This window comes from Physella acuta, unplaced genomic scaffold (assembly GCF_028476545.2).
Source record: "Physella acuta isolate Inbredline_101_S28 unplaced genomic scaffold, ASM2847654v3 ptg002378l, whole genome shotgun sequence".
Classification (NCBI taxonomy): Eukaryota; Metazoa; Mollusca; class Gastropoda; family Physidae; genus Physella; species Physella acuta.
The window spans coordinates 37,982-52,296 of NW_026733869.1; the positions used below are offsets into that span (position 1 = coordinate 37,982).

The 14,315-nt window shown below is 33.7% G+C and overlaps 1 protein-coding gene across 1 annotated transcript in view; it reads right to left on the minus strand.

Moving 5' to 3' along the window:
* Positions 1–11,977, minus strand: part of LOC131933147 (serine/threonine-protein kinase SMG1) — a 35,186-nt gene extending 23,209 nt beyond the window's left edge. The window contains exons 1-26 of the mRNA XM_059289948.1: positions 11,307–11,977; positions 8,367–8,524; positions 8,185–8,240; positions 7,726–7,803; positions 7,450–7,528; positions 7,267–7,314; positions 6,475–6,600; positions 6,044–6,217; positions 5,779–5,940; positions 5,509–5,581; positions 5,241–5,395; positions 5,034–5,135; positions 4,847–4,923; positions 4,492–4,684; positions 4,082–4,212; positions 3,483–3,629; positions 3,278–3,387; positions 2,879–2,975; positions 2,656–2,757; positions 2,196–2,375; positions 1,893–1,995; positions 1,559–1,760; positions 1,321–1,448; positions 1,040–1,204; positions 746–900; positions 317–509 (exon numbers count right to left, since the gene is read on the minus strand). Of these exons, the coding sequence (XP_059145931.1) occupies positions 317–509; positions 746–900; positions 1,040–1,204; positions 1,321–1,448; positions 1,559–1,760; positions 1,893–1,995; positions 2,196–2,375; positions 2,656–2,757; positions 2,879–2,975; positions 3,278–3,387; positions 3,483–3,629; positions 4,082–4,212; positions 4,492–4,684; positions 4,847–4,923; positions 5,034–5,135; positions 5,241–5,395; positions 5,509–5,581; positions 5,779–5,940; positions 6,044–6,217; positions 6,475–6,600; positions 7,267–7,314; positions 7,450–7,528; positions 7,726–7,803; positions 8,185–8,240; positions 8,367–8,524; positions 11,307–11,826 (3,714 nt within the window). The 5' untranslated portion in view covers positions 11,827–11,977. The remainder of the gene's footprint in view (positions 1–316; positions 510–745; positions 901–1,039; positions 1,205–1,320; positions 1,449–1,558; positions 1,761–1,892; positions 1,996–2,195; positions 2,376–2,655; positions 2,758–2,878; positions 2,976–3,277; positions 3,388–3,482; positions 3,630–4,081; positions 4,213–4,491; positions 4,685–4,846; positions 4,924–5,033; positions 5,136–5,240; positions 5,396–5,508; positions 5,582–5,778; positions 5,941–6,043; positions 6,218–6,474; positions 6,601–7,266; positions 7,315–7,449; positions 7,529–7,725; positions 7,804–8,184; positions 8,241–8,366; positions 8,525–11,306) is intronic.
* Between the last annotated feature and the right edge of the window lie 2,338 nt (positions 11,978–14,315).

A 14,315-nucleotide genomic window follows, 5' to 3' on the forward strand; every position in this document is an offset into this window, starting at 1 on the left:
TGCAAATCAGCAAATTTGGAAGTAAATATCACCCTAGTATATCAAGGCTCTAAGTGATACTCATCATATTGGCTTATAAACCTGATCTAAAAAAGGACATTGCATTGATATTTTGTAAAACCACTTTTATTACAAAGCAAGGATAAAGGGTCTAAATAAAAACAGGAAACTTGAGCTTATCTTAATTTTCTTTGTTAGTGTTAAAAACTGTAACAAAATAATTTCTTTCCAAAGTATGAGCTACAGAATCTTACTGATCTTTAATAAAATCATAATACAAGTATTTCACTTTAAATTTAACAAAAACACTTCTTACCTGATTGGCTAGAAAATTGACTGTAGTGGGTAGGTAAGCAGGAGCAGTTTTTCCTCCTGTTTTAGAGTTGTCCTTGCGCCTAGGACTACCTTGAGGGGAGCTCAAAGGGTCAAGGTCATCAGAGACTTCACTGCTCTCACCACTCACCAGTGTGGTCAGAGAAGTTTGAAACTCAGTGGCTGCTTTCTCATACCTGTTCATCAACAAAAATCAATCATGCATTGCACACAAAGCACTTGGAATTTAAAGTTTCTTAAATTTTTATCCTAATTTTAAGGTAGGGTAATTTAGAGAATATTGTTTAGAGAGTTTAATATTATTTGCAAGATTTGTAATTAATATCAACCAAGAATGTAATCTAAACCAAAAAAAAACCTAAACCAGCTATCAGTAAATATATGTATAATTGAGATATCACAAGCTGTCTACCTTTTATTTGCCTTTTCTGCAGCAGCAAGTATCCATGTCATGGATCTCCCTGTGGTATCTTTAAACAGCTGATACAACCCAACTATACTCTCTGGGGCATTCAGTTCACATAAGGCTTGCACAAGGTAAACAAGGGCTTGTTCAAAGGCTGGGCTCTAGAAACACACAAAAAATAAGTACATGAATATGATTTTGTAATAAGAACCACAAGTTTTTCACTGCGTGGTTTTGTGAATCAAAAAGAAATTACTGAGGTCTACCAAGGAAGTAATTTGAATTTTATAAACAACAAACCTGGGTGGATCCAAACTCCTCCAGATCTCTGAGCAGCTCAAAGGCCTGACGCACTGCCATAGCCCACATACCACAGTGTGTAGCAATGGTAAGCAGCGCCATGCGAATCCTAGACAACCACTCTTGGCAAGTGTTACGGTTGGTACGGAAAAAGGTTTTGACAACCTGGATAAAATGTAATTCAATTTAAGCTATTAAATTATCACTTAATTAGAAATGAAAAATTATATTACCTTCCAATAGCCAACTTGTAAAGTTGATTATTAGAAAAAGCATCTCACCTTGTGAACTGCAGGCATGGCAACAGAGCAGCCTTCATAGGCATTGTACAGTAATTTATCCAGGTGTTCCATGAAGTTCATCAACAGGTGCACACGATGTAGGCAGACATATTCACCTAATTTCTCTCCTGAAAACAACCAAATATGAACTTTAATATGTGATTTAATTTACATTTCCTATATCAAGAAAAATGTGTTTAAATAAAAATGTTTTTGATTTGTAAAATTTAAATTTTACCTCTGATGTTTTCTCTTCTTTCTAATGAATCATCCAAGTTACTGAAGTTTTGAGACTCTGCTGCAAATGCTTTGATAACACCTTCAATTGCCATAAAAGTTTCTGGGGCTTTGCCAAGGGGTGTGCGCAAGCGTGACAGAATAGCAAATTGAGCACATTCCCAAGTGGCCCAAAACCACAATAATGATTCATTGCTGTCAATCTGTTTGAGACATAAAACGAAGTAATAACTTAATCATATGATAAATGGGGAGACTATATTTTAAAATTAATTAACAATCCTGTTTAGCAACTAAAATGGGAATTCTAAGGTTAATTTGAATCGGCTACTTACAATGTCAGTAAGACAGACTGACATGTCACTGGGACCTTTGACCTTTCCATTTCTCTGCTTGACATGAAACATAGCCTCAAGCCAGTGGTAGCTGCCATTTTGGCTGCAAAATAAACACACATCTTTAGAAATGGGTTAGTATAGTATCTATCCTAACCTTTTAAAATTAGAATTACATAGCCACAGTTTTCAACATAGTTTTTAATGCTATTGTTATCTTATTTTCTTTTTAAAATATTACTTATAATGCTTACATTAATGTATGTTAAAAACATTATTCTACCCCAATAAAAGTGTACCTACCTGGGCTGGGTTCCATTAAGTATATAAGCCATCACATGTCTGAAGTTGTGGGAATGGAAGTTGCCTGTAGGTGAATGTGCCATGTGTGCCCTCCGTACATGCCAGGAGGCTGAGAGACCAACTTCTTTGTTCCTTCTTTCACTGGACATCCATTCTTCCTCTCCTTCAAACAGGTCCATGCTGTAATACAATTGTGGCAGATATTACTCAAGATTTTCTACTTAAGTAAAAATGTTACAATCTTTAATGATGCTGTTTTTCAAAAAAATATTTATTTGGCATGTTATACTCCTTATCTTAAATACAAATTATTGTGATCGTTATAATCTTTGAAACCTCTCTTTTTTTAAATCTATTAAACTGGGTTTTTATCAACAATAATAGTTGTATATACATCATGTTCCTTTCATTTCTGAAAACTTTAAATGTTTTAATCAAGATTTAAGAAAAAAAAATTTACTTTATAATTTTATCAAGTGGTAAAATCTTCACAAGTGAGAGGAAAGACTCGCGGACATTCTTTCTTGTGTCACTCAGCCTGTACACACAAAGCTCCATGCACCTGAGGATCAAGTGGAAAATATTTTTTTTAAACATTATTTTTATAGTAAAACAAATACACTTTTACAACAGCACACAAAACAATAAATAGCTACCAAACAAGTTAAAATTAAAAGGCTTACTTTTTGGTAACATTGTCTGAGAGAGCAGTTGTTACTTTGTATATTGATTTAAGGCACTGTGCAGAGCACTGTAAAATTTGTTGCTCTCTGTGGTAACCTAATTGGGACAGAATAATAACAGGCAGTAGATAACTATTATAAGGTGAAATAGCAAAATCTGACTTTTTGACAAAGTGTTAGAATTTAGCATTAGCATTTTTTTTTAAAGATGTATTTGTACTATATTGTCTAGTACCAATATTTTCTTTTTGATAAAAAATTTTTTAGTAATCAACTAATGCCAGATTCTAGCACTAGTTTTAAAGTCTTTGATGCCACAGAAAATATGAAAATAGAAACACATTTTTGTTGGCTTGTCTGAGATGGTGAGTTCAGACAATAGTACAAACGCTAAATTACCTTGCATTGTAATACTATTGACAAATCCACTGAGTGCTGGGGCAGAGAAAATGTGAGGAGAGGATGACAAGGCTGCGATGATATCTGAACTCCACTTCATCAACAGGCACCTGTTTGAAAAAAAAAAAGATAAGTGGGTCAACAAGTTTCTAACACTGAGGAAGTCAATTTTAACTGTAGGGAATAAACATGACAGTGTACTTGCCTGCAGTCAAAAGAGGTGCTGTCACTATCAAGCAGTGTTACAATGATCCGAAGAATTTCTGAAAAGTTTTGGTTTGTTGCCAACCTAGGAATGTCCATGGGGCTGGGGGGTGACAACAGTTGACTGCTGGACATGAAGTTGGCATGCCTGTTGACACGACACACAATTTTGTATTGTCTCCTCAAGATTTTTATAGTATTAAGAAAAAAAATTTAAACTTTCTTTATATTTCTTTATATTTTAATCAGGATTCTCTGAATTTTTTACCAGTCGGGAAATCTTATTTTAAAATTTCAGACAATTTCCCAGTTTTGTCAAAACTTCTGTAACTCTTTGAACCCTTAGCTACTGAACCTAAAAAAAACCCATGCCACTGAGCTAACTGTATACACAACAGAATCTCAATAAAAAAATTAAAACTACGAATATAACAAGATTCATTTTTAATATCGTAACTTTATGTACCAACTGCCCATCTGGGGTAAGGTGTCTAATACCGCTTCATCTGTATATCAGTGCATGGAGATTTAAGACTCGGACATATAAAGCGGTACCATGGATTCGAAGGGTTAATATTAAGGTAAGAGATTATGATTTACCTGTTACAATGAGAATAGAAGGCATGAAGAACTGTGTACACAACTTGAGCCTGGTGCTTGTTTAGCCATGGGTCAGTCAACAGAAGATTGCAGGACATTAGGGTGAAAATACTAGGGGAAAGTGCCCACATCTGAAAAACAATTTCATTTACTTTAATTACATTTAGACAAAATTTTGGAGCAGCTGACCAAGGTAGGAACTTGTCTTAGATAGTAAGGAGGATGGATATACTGGATATGGCAATTTAGGATCTTCTGGTTTGCTGTGAGTGGATATGTTGGTTACTACCACCCCCCCCCCCCTCCTGCCCCCCTTCAAGAGGTTACTCTTAACATTGGCCACATCAAACTATTCCATCCCCACTTTTCCATACCAAATTTGTTATACTATAAACCATGCTACAACCTACCCCTATCAGGTTACTCTTAGTATTGGCAATTTCAGTTAAAGCTCCTATGTTGAACATGATGGCCTGCTGTGCATGTCTTTGGCTGTAGCTGGTGTTTTTGAACAGGTTTTCACCATTGACCAACTGCAGAGGTTTCTGCTGGCTGGCTGTCAGCAAGATGTTGTAGCTCACCTCAGTGTCACTTAAGACCAATCTGGATAAATGTTCAAAAACTATTACTACAGAACAGTCCCTTATGTTATTTTCATCGGTTTTAATTAAAACCTGACTTGGAAATTTTTTTTCCGAAACTAATACTTTTTTTTTACTCAACTGTTTATCCTCTAATATGGCTTCAAAATAATTACTACTGTACCTGTATGCCTCTTCCAGTAAAGGAACACTTTTTAGTGCCAGCAGACAATGGTAGACAGACATCAGTTCACTCAGAACCTAAAATATTTTCAAAAAGTACCAACCTGTAGGTGGTTAATTCTTAGGCAAACATTTTAGATTTTTTTAAAAAAATTAAAAAGATTTTTTTTTAAAATGTTACACCATACCTGTGGACACTGAGAAAACCGATATGCTGGCAGTACAGAATTGGGTCCAAGTAAATCCATTAAAAAGGACACTGGGAGCTGTGTGCTGAATATCTCTACAATCTACAAAAATCATAAATGTTTTCCAAATAAAATCATGAATGATGTTTTTTTTTAATTTTTGGGAAGATCAACCAAACTAGTACTTTTAAAAATACAACAAAGTACCTTTTTCAACAAGCGCAGCATTGATACAGCTACAGAATTTGAAGCGACACAGGGAGATGTAGTCTGTGAGATGATGTATGGTAAAATGATCTCTCCGCATGTCATTGCATATTCTGCAGACAACTGATGCAGCAGCAGTCTTGCACTGTCATTGCCTTGAGAAGAAAAATTTAACATGGGCTTTTCGAACTATAAAAAATACATTTGTTAAATAAAATTTAGAATTATTAATATGCCTTAAACTTTAAAATTATATTTAGTGTCTTACTTATAATGGTGATGTTTTCTGAAATTCCCAATTTTACAGCAGGACCAAGTCCACTTAAAAGCTTGTTCAGGAGCTATAAAAGATGTCAAAGAACAAGAATGAACAACTGACAATAAATAACATTTTTAGAAATGCTATTCTTCAAATTTAATATATATTAAAACTAAATATATTGACTTAAAAGTAAAGACTTGTTGAGAATTTAATTTTAGTGACTTAACAGATCATGGATACATAAAGCCTGCCTGTATAATAAATCGATAAATGTACCTGAACTAAAAAGCCCACAGTGATTTGTCCACCTCTAAGAGTGCTGATGGAGTCCCCTAGACTAAGCACCACAGTATAGAACACTCGCAACAGAGCTGTGATCTTCTCTGCCACTGTCTTAACAGAAGAGTCAGATGATCCCTCTATTGCTTGGTTCAAATCCTGGTCAAACAGAGACATTAAATTAGCAACAAGCAACCAGTAGCCTACATAATTACTAGTTAGTGGTTTTGAAAAATTATACCAAAAACCTAGTGCCTAATACCTGTCCTAACATGATTTCCAAGTCTTCAGTAAACTGACCAAGCAGCATGACTGAAAACTCAATGTCTGATTTCCAGAATGGCTGTAACTGCACTAGAGCTGCTGCCATGTGGTCAATTAGATGAATATTCTGGGTTGGATCTATTAGCCAGCCAATAACTATGTCTGATACCTCCTAGAGAAAAAAAAAGTAAAAATTAAAATAAACACTCTCATTATGGGTGAAAAATAAAACAATTTCGTTAAATTTTCTTCAAAAACATTAATTGTTTCATTTGCAGTAATCATAGAGTCAATTTAAAATGATTGTCATAATATACAGAGAATTAGAAAATAAAATTCTTAGTGACAAAGTTTTATACTGTTTATAAAATAATTGTACATAACTAATATACTTTTATGTTCTAGTTTAATTAAAAAATAAATAATTACCCTGAAGCAAGAGCTGAAAACATGGGGATATACTCTAGCTATGACAATGATGATGTCCATTACCACCATCAGAAGACTTGGAACTGTTGCTGATTCCAGCATGTGCTGAATGTTGCCCATAACACCCTTCAGAACATAAATAAACTCTTTACCATGTCCACCCTCAACTCCCATGAACATTTTTATGTTGCCATAAAATGTCCTTCAGCAGATAATCAAACTGTTAACCCTTTACAGGCCTATGTGCCTGTGGTCGTCCAAAAAAAAATTTGAGTGGTACAGTCCGGTGCACCTGCGGTCGCCTATCATGTATAGTTTGAATCGGCTTTTTTTAATAATGTAACTATTGAAAAAGAAAGTAGCTCCAGCAACTATATTACATTTTTTTTTTTAGCATTTAAAATAAAAAAAGTTTTTGGAAATAAACTTAGAAGTAGTATTTTGTTTACGTTTTTCTGGGATTATTCTTATTTTTATCAATTATTAGTAAATTATTAAGCTATTTAAGCTCATGCATAATAAACTTGGACCAGTGTAATGTATATTGCTTTCTATTTTATTTTATTTAACGCAAGTTTTTTTATTTTAATTTTCTAAAAAGTGTCGTAGTTGAAAAATGTGTCGTCTTTTTGCCTGGTCGTAGGGGAAGTAAAATAGTTTTGATGCCCAGGCCAGTAAATGGTTAAGTAACTCTTATTAAAATTTTCATGTTGCCATTAACACAATTCAGAAAAGAAAGTATTTCTCGCAATGACAACCCAAAACATTTTCTCCGTTAACTAAAATACGCACCGTCATAAAGTCTCTGGCTCTTTGCTGTGATTCATCTTGCTTCAGCATCTAAGATATACAAATAGTTATATTGGTCAATTGACTGTCATTTTTATTTGATTAAAAAAAAATCAAAGTGAAGGACAAGATAGTAACATTGTGAAATGCAAAAATAATATGCATTAAGATGCAATCCACACCTACCTCTAAGAGTGCTAATGACACATAGACTTTAACATCTGTTTCAGACGAGTTGACATTGGAGAACACCCACTCAAAGAATCTATACAGTACACATTTAAATGTAAAACTATGATCTACCAGAATAAAACTTAGTAAAAAAAAATACAAATTCATTATAAGCTAATTCACACTAGTTAACCACACAATTTGTCGATCATTTAATAGTACAACTCTGTAATTATTCTGAAAAATTATTTTTTCTTTCATTAAAAAGAAAAACAAAAAAAATAAAATTACCTTGGAATTTCTTGTCCCAGAAAGCTCCCTAACATGCCTATGCAAATTGCAACTTCCTGCTTAAGCTCTTTTCCACTTCTAATTTCAATTTTTTTAAAAGATATATTTTTAATAATATAGAACAAAATTACACAAAATAAAAAATGTATAACACCTTTTAACACCAGAGAGTCTGTGTGGCAGGTGAAGTAGAGTTTATCTTTTTCTCTGACTTCAGCATATTAAAATTAGTATGGTTAGCCACCTTAACTTTTCCATACTTGAGTACTTGTCAGGTACCCACCAGAGTGGGATTGAATTAAGTCACTTAAAGCCTGTGTGCATAACTCAAGACTCCTTCTGGTTAGTATTCGTGTTCTTCATTGTTGAACCTGACCATGCAGACACACAGCTTACATATTATTGAAAATAAAAACTACAAAAAGAAAGTGGGGACAGTTATCTATTATTAAAATTTACCTTTCAAATAGAACATTCTGTAAGCAGTGAATTGCATCATAAATCTGTTTTGTTGTCTAAAAAGAAAATAAAAACTTGTAAAAACAACACTCAATAATCTAAGTCAGTTAAATTTAAGGATTGTGTATCAAGGCAAAACATTTAATGCTGAGAAGATAAATGAACAGTGTATGGTAAAATACCTTGGTGGTCTTAACTTCCGGTCCATGTAGGTAATCTTTCAACTGACGGGCTGAAGTTATTCGACGATCTCTTTCAAAACCCACACGGGTAATCCTTTTCATTAGTTTTATAAGTGGGTCTTCAACATAACCTTTGTTCAAATCCTTTCCGTCACCTGCTTGTAATTTTTTAAAATAGGATTTTATATAATCTAATATATATTGTTACACAAACCCCTCCAATTCATTTAAATACCCACCTAAAATATAAAGACAAGACAAAAAAAAATAAACTGAAATGTTGATTGATAGTGCCTTGAAAACAAGAAGATGAACAAAAATTTATTCTAAAAATGGATAAATATGTCACATTTTAAAAATAATATACTATCATAATTACTAATGTATTATGTTACATTTTTTTGTAAATAGTTTTAAAAAGTTGTTTTGTTGAGCCTAGTCAATTGTAAATGCATCCTTTTATTTATCATTTTAAATATGACCTAAAAATAATTAACTTTAAATCTTTTTGGGTATGCTGTAAAATAAGACTTTCCACCAAGTAAATATTTTAACTTATTAATTAATAAATAGACTATAGTGCTAGACCAAAATATACTGATTTTAAGCCGTAAAACTATTCCAGTTTCTTAAAGATCTACAACTTGACAATCAGTAAGCCTAATCAAGTAAAATTCCAAATAATTTATAGTAATAGTACAATAGAAAAAGTCACAAAGGTAATTGTAGTGTTATGTGTAAATATTAAATATGGATGCATTTATTCGGACCCAGGTCCCAATAGCTACGGCCACTATTTTGACCCGGGTCCTTATACCTAAAGCCTTGGCCGCTATTCTACCAGCCAATAAAATTGTTCAGATTTAGTTCAAAAATAATTCTTTTAAGATGCATAATATATATTTTCTGTTCTTGTGATTATTTTCTTGTAATTCTAAATGATATATTGAGATCTTGCTTTAAATACCCGATATCATTCCTGGCAAATGTTTTGGCGAGCAGGAGTCTAAGTCTATAATATATGGCCTATAGCATGAACTCTGACCGAGCGAATGTTGAGCGCACTCATACAAATTTGCTTTATTTTTTTGTGATTTTGTCTGATAAACCTAATTTAATTTTATAGGCCTATCAGTCCAAATACAAAAACAAGGTAATTAAAAAGTCTAGTGACAATTTTAGCGCAATTTCCTTGTTGTTATCGTAGCGTAAATCAAGAGCAGGGTTAGTAAAACCATTGGTTAGTTATTAAAACGTTTTTTATTAATTTTTTTTTCAGTATTTTACATGTTTTATTTACAACAGAGTTACATGACTAAAAACCATTGCGCGCCTAGCTACCGAACGTGATTTCGCAGCCATTGAACGTGATGACGCGTGTGGTGTGGTTGGATAAAAATGCCTACTAATTCTGTCCAAATTTTAATTAATTCAAAAAAAATTTTGCGATTGAACGAAAGGATATTTTTGAAAACTTTCTTCGGCAATATTGTTCTAAATTATGGCAGGAATCGATTGGTACATGTTTCAAGTCACTAAGTGGTCTGGTTGCCGAGATATGGGCCAAAAACTGCATTTTTTTGAGGTTTTGTGGCTTTTCCTGGAAATTCATGGAAGAAACCCAGAATTTTTTTGACCTATGTTCATCCTTGTAACTTGCTTAACATAATTGCTTTTGAAACTAGTCCTCGATATTGCTTCGTTGAGGAGGAGATACGACTTAAAGCTGCGGACACACATCCATTCATTCATACATCCAGAAATGACGGGTTAATAAACACAATTCTCCAGAATGGAAATTGCGCTAAAAATAATTGTATAAAATTGCTCAATATAGGCTACAGTCTACAGCTCCTGGGCTAGCTAGACAGTATCGCTATTTTTCTCACACTGACGAGAAAATGTGAGTGGGCGATCAATGGAGCAAATGATTGCCATGTTTAAAAACCTAAAGCTAGATAAGATATAGAATCTATAAAAACAATTTAAAAAAAAAAGACAACTATGCAAACAACACAACTATCAAGATAGAACATTAAACTTAGTTAAAATACACTTTACTTCTAGCAAAAACGGACTGTTTTAGATCTAGATCTACCAAAGTATTCCTTTCTTAGATAGATTCCCAACCCATAACTGATAGAGATTTGGGAGGCATGACATTCTCCACTTGGCCACGACGTCTTATATATATATAATAAATTTAATGATTTTGTAGATAGAGCTAAATATAGGGTATTTAGAAATAGCAACACAATAACTAACGCTAGCAAATCCACATACCAAATTACAATAAAATACAACAAATTACTAGAAAATCCACAAGAAAAATCAAATAAATATAAAAAGAATCATTTTAAAACAGTCTGTATGAGTGTGTGCAGCCATGGCTATTATGACAGGGGTCTGAATAAATAGCCACTTTCATTAAATATCCCTATCTCGGTAAACTCTTAAACACAAAATATTAGCCCCCCCAGCAAGAAAACTTAGCTCTTGGGATTGACATAGCCTATCATGACAACAAAAACTCAACACCCTATTACACATTAAAACTATTTTTTTTAAATCTCAGGTAAAGCTGGAAATCAAAAATACAATAAGCCATATTCTAAAAGAGGAAAGTTGTAAGCTTAAGCATTGTTTCTAAACAATTAATTTAGGCCTATTGTATTTTTCAAGTTTTATTGTGTAAGTTAAATGGAAGTAATGCCCGTAATCAAAGAATAAGTAGTTCTACAGTCTTTCATTGTTTAGGGAAACAAATTCTCGAGGAAAGGAAAGATACCAACTGCTTGTGACTGAGACTCTTAGTGAGAGAATAAGATCCTTTTCCAGCATAACAATATGCCTCCATCACTAAAACAAATAGACCTAAAAATCTATAAATGTGATTTAGATAGACTTGGAACTTCCATGCATGTTTCATTATTTACTTACCTTTTTTATCAAAACTTGAGTTTGACGGTGGTGGGGGTCCCTGGATTCGTGAGCGTGCTAATGGCTCCTCAGTTCGCCTTCCAGGTCGGTTAATGCTGTTTTGACCTCTTCTATCCATTTCCTCTGCTCTTCTGACTCTATTACTGTAACTTGAAATGCTTCCGTTACTTCCAGTGCTACTGTCATTTATGGAGTTATTGCTAGCAGTTGTAGAATTACTCAAATTACTGACTTTGGTGTTTCCTCTACTTGAACTTCTCCGGGGTTTCTCTTTAGTTCTATATCCATCTCTACCTGAATAAGAGTGATTTCTTTCATCTCGAGATGATATATCGTTTCTCATTGATGACTGTTTTGATCTGTTTTCAGATGAATAAAATCCTTCACCTCGACCACGACGATCAACAGCTCTGTTTGCTGGTGGATTTTGATCTCGTCCGTCTCCAGCGTTGCCAGTGCCATTACTTTTGGCATCTTTATCTGGAGATTTGACGCTTTCAACATTCAATACTTCACTCATAACAAGAAGCAAATGTCAGGTTTTCATAATGATGATAAAGTAGGCGTCAGTGATTTTTAATCTAATATTCTCCTTGATGATTATCACTTTTCAAGACTAGCAACTGAAACAGGGAATCTCCAAAGTCCGCCATGATATAAGTTCCGCACAAACTATCTAATAATAGTAACTTTGCTTTCGTATTAGGTTTTTTTTATTTAAATTTTGTGTATATGTATCTTTAAGCCTCATTTGAATTTAATTTTAATAAGAAACAATACTAAAAATCAAACATAAGAATTATTTTTTATTATGTTTCAAACAGTTATTTAAAAATATTTTTAAACCACAGAATTTCGAAAGTGGTCTAATGTGGTCAATTTCCGGTAAACGCAAAAGAGCTCCCCACAGTTACAAAACATACTTAAAGAATACGTTCTATATTTAGATGATTAAAACGCAGAAGTATAATTTTAAACATGACGGAACCTTCAATTATTTCTATAAGTTTTATTTTTAGAAAAGAGATGAAAGAAAAAAAAACATTAAAAAGAATCCATTTTAGCTCACCTTTTGAGCAGTGGCGTCGCTGGGTTGGGTGTCACTCATTGCGGCACTTCATTGTGTCACCCCTCCACCCAACCCAAGAAAATAAATAAATGTGTGGGTGTATGTGTCGGCCTACGTAGGTCTATAATTTAAATATATGCCGCATACGCGCACATATATGTGCATATGCGCGTTAGTCACTGTAGACTTAAAAGTAACGATTTTTATCTATAATAATAAAGTTTGATATATCATTGTTTTCTCTATAGTTAGCAGGTTTACGTCATTCTGACACCCCACCCCTTGTAATAATTAATCATTAATGGAACCGGCAAAAAAAGCATTTTTCTTCTGTATATTTTGCGATTTTTCTCATTGGTGTCACCTTCTAAATGGTGTCACCCGGTGCGGTCCGCACTGTTTTAGTTCCGACATACAGCGTTAAGTTTTTATTAGCTTTTTGTAATGATTTGTTACGCATGATTTGTTATGATTATGTGCTATTTTTCTTTACATATTAAAAGTGTGTCTATGACAGTATGTATGTTAAAGCATAAAACTAATCTTTGGCTAATTGGTATACGTGTATGATATCATGTTTATTCTTTTACATTATAATTAACAGCAGAGTTTCTTCCAGGCATCTCTTGGGGGGGGGGGGGGGGGGCGAATCAGCTTTATTCCTCTCTCAAAGTAATTTGGGCTAAACTCGATCTTTTTTTCTGCAATTTTTTTTCTTTTGGTTTTAAAGAGGATTTCTAACACTAAGTCTTTTATGTTTCTTTGTTACAAGGAATATCAGAATACCGATTGTGAGGTAGGTTAGTGTCAGAATAGGGAAAAGGGGGGTGGGGGTGTAAATAGAGTTTTTGTACTTTAGCGAACCTAAAAATGTAGTTCAATATGGTCTAATTCATGGAACGAACCTGTACAAATTGCTACACATTAGGGATTTAAAGGTGGCTGGGTATAAAGCTGACAACACAATCCTCTGGCATTCAGATATCATTAAGTTTCTTTTTTTTTAAACGAGAGAGTGCACGAGAGAGTGTAAAAAAATTAAATTGATCGAAAACGTTCGTTGGATTTGTTGTTGTGTTTTACTTTAGGGGTCGTCTTAGTTATGACACTTAGGGTGCAGGCATTAACGAAAATATCCCGGGAGGGGGGTGTTAAGACGTGCGATCTAAACCTTGTAATAATAAATATTATGAAAAATTGTTAATTATAACGACATACTCAAGATTATTTGTATAATAGTGGCTGGGATTCTGGGGGTGGGAGTGAGTGGGGGGTTAAATTGGGTAATTTCATGTAATGTATATGACTGCTTATAGAGTTAACATACAATACACACAAAAAATATTTTATTTGAAAAACAGCATTTACAACAGACTTACCAATAAGTTTAAAAAATAAAAATAGATTAGATGAAAAGCGCCGGAAGAAGTGGAAAAGTTCACATAAAACCCTGCAGGATGCGGCCCGTAGAAAGTGGCCCGTAGGAAATGGCCCGTAGGAGGTGGTCCGTAGGAAGTGGCCCGTAGGAAGTGGCCCGTAGGAAGTGGCCCGTACAAAGTAGCCATCAGGAGGTGGCCTATGTGAAGTAGCATATTGATGACAGGGACGGGGGCTTGGGAACAGACATCAAGGCGAGACTCAGTCAGACGGTAAATTGGGTTTTTGCATAGCTTTAAAAACATATAATGGGCCATGTTAACATTTTTTTCTTTTAACATCTTTTTCGAGTCGTTCATAAACGAAAGAAATGTTAAACTATTTTATAAAAATATAATGATAAGTTTTTAAATGACTGAAAATCGGAAAGGAAAAAATAGAAAACAAACTTTCTTTAGTACAAGCATTTTTCGCTTATGAAATAGCGTGCAAGCTTTTACCAAGAAAGAAATTTTTAAAATATTTTTTTCCCCCATTTTTCAATTTAAAAACTTGTTTTTTTT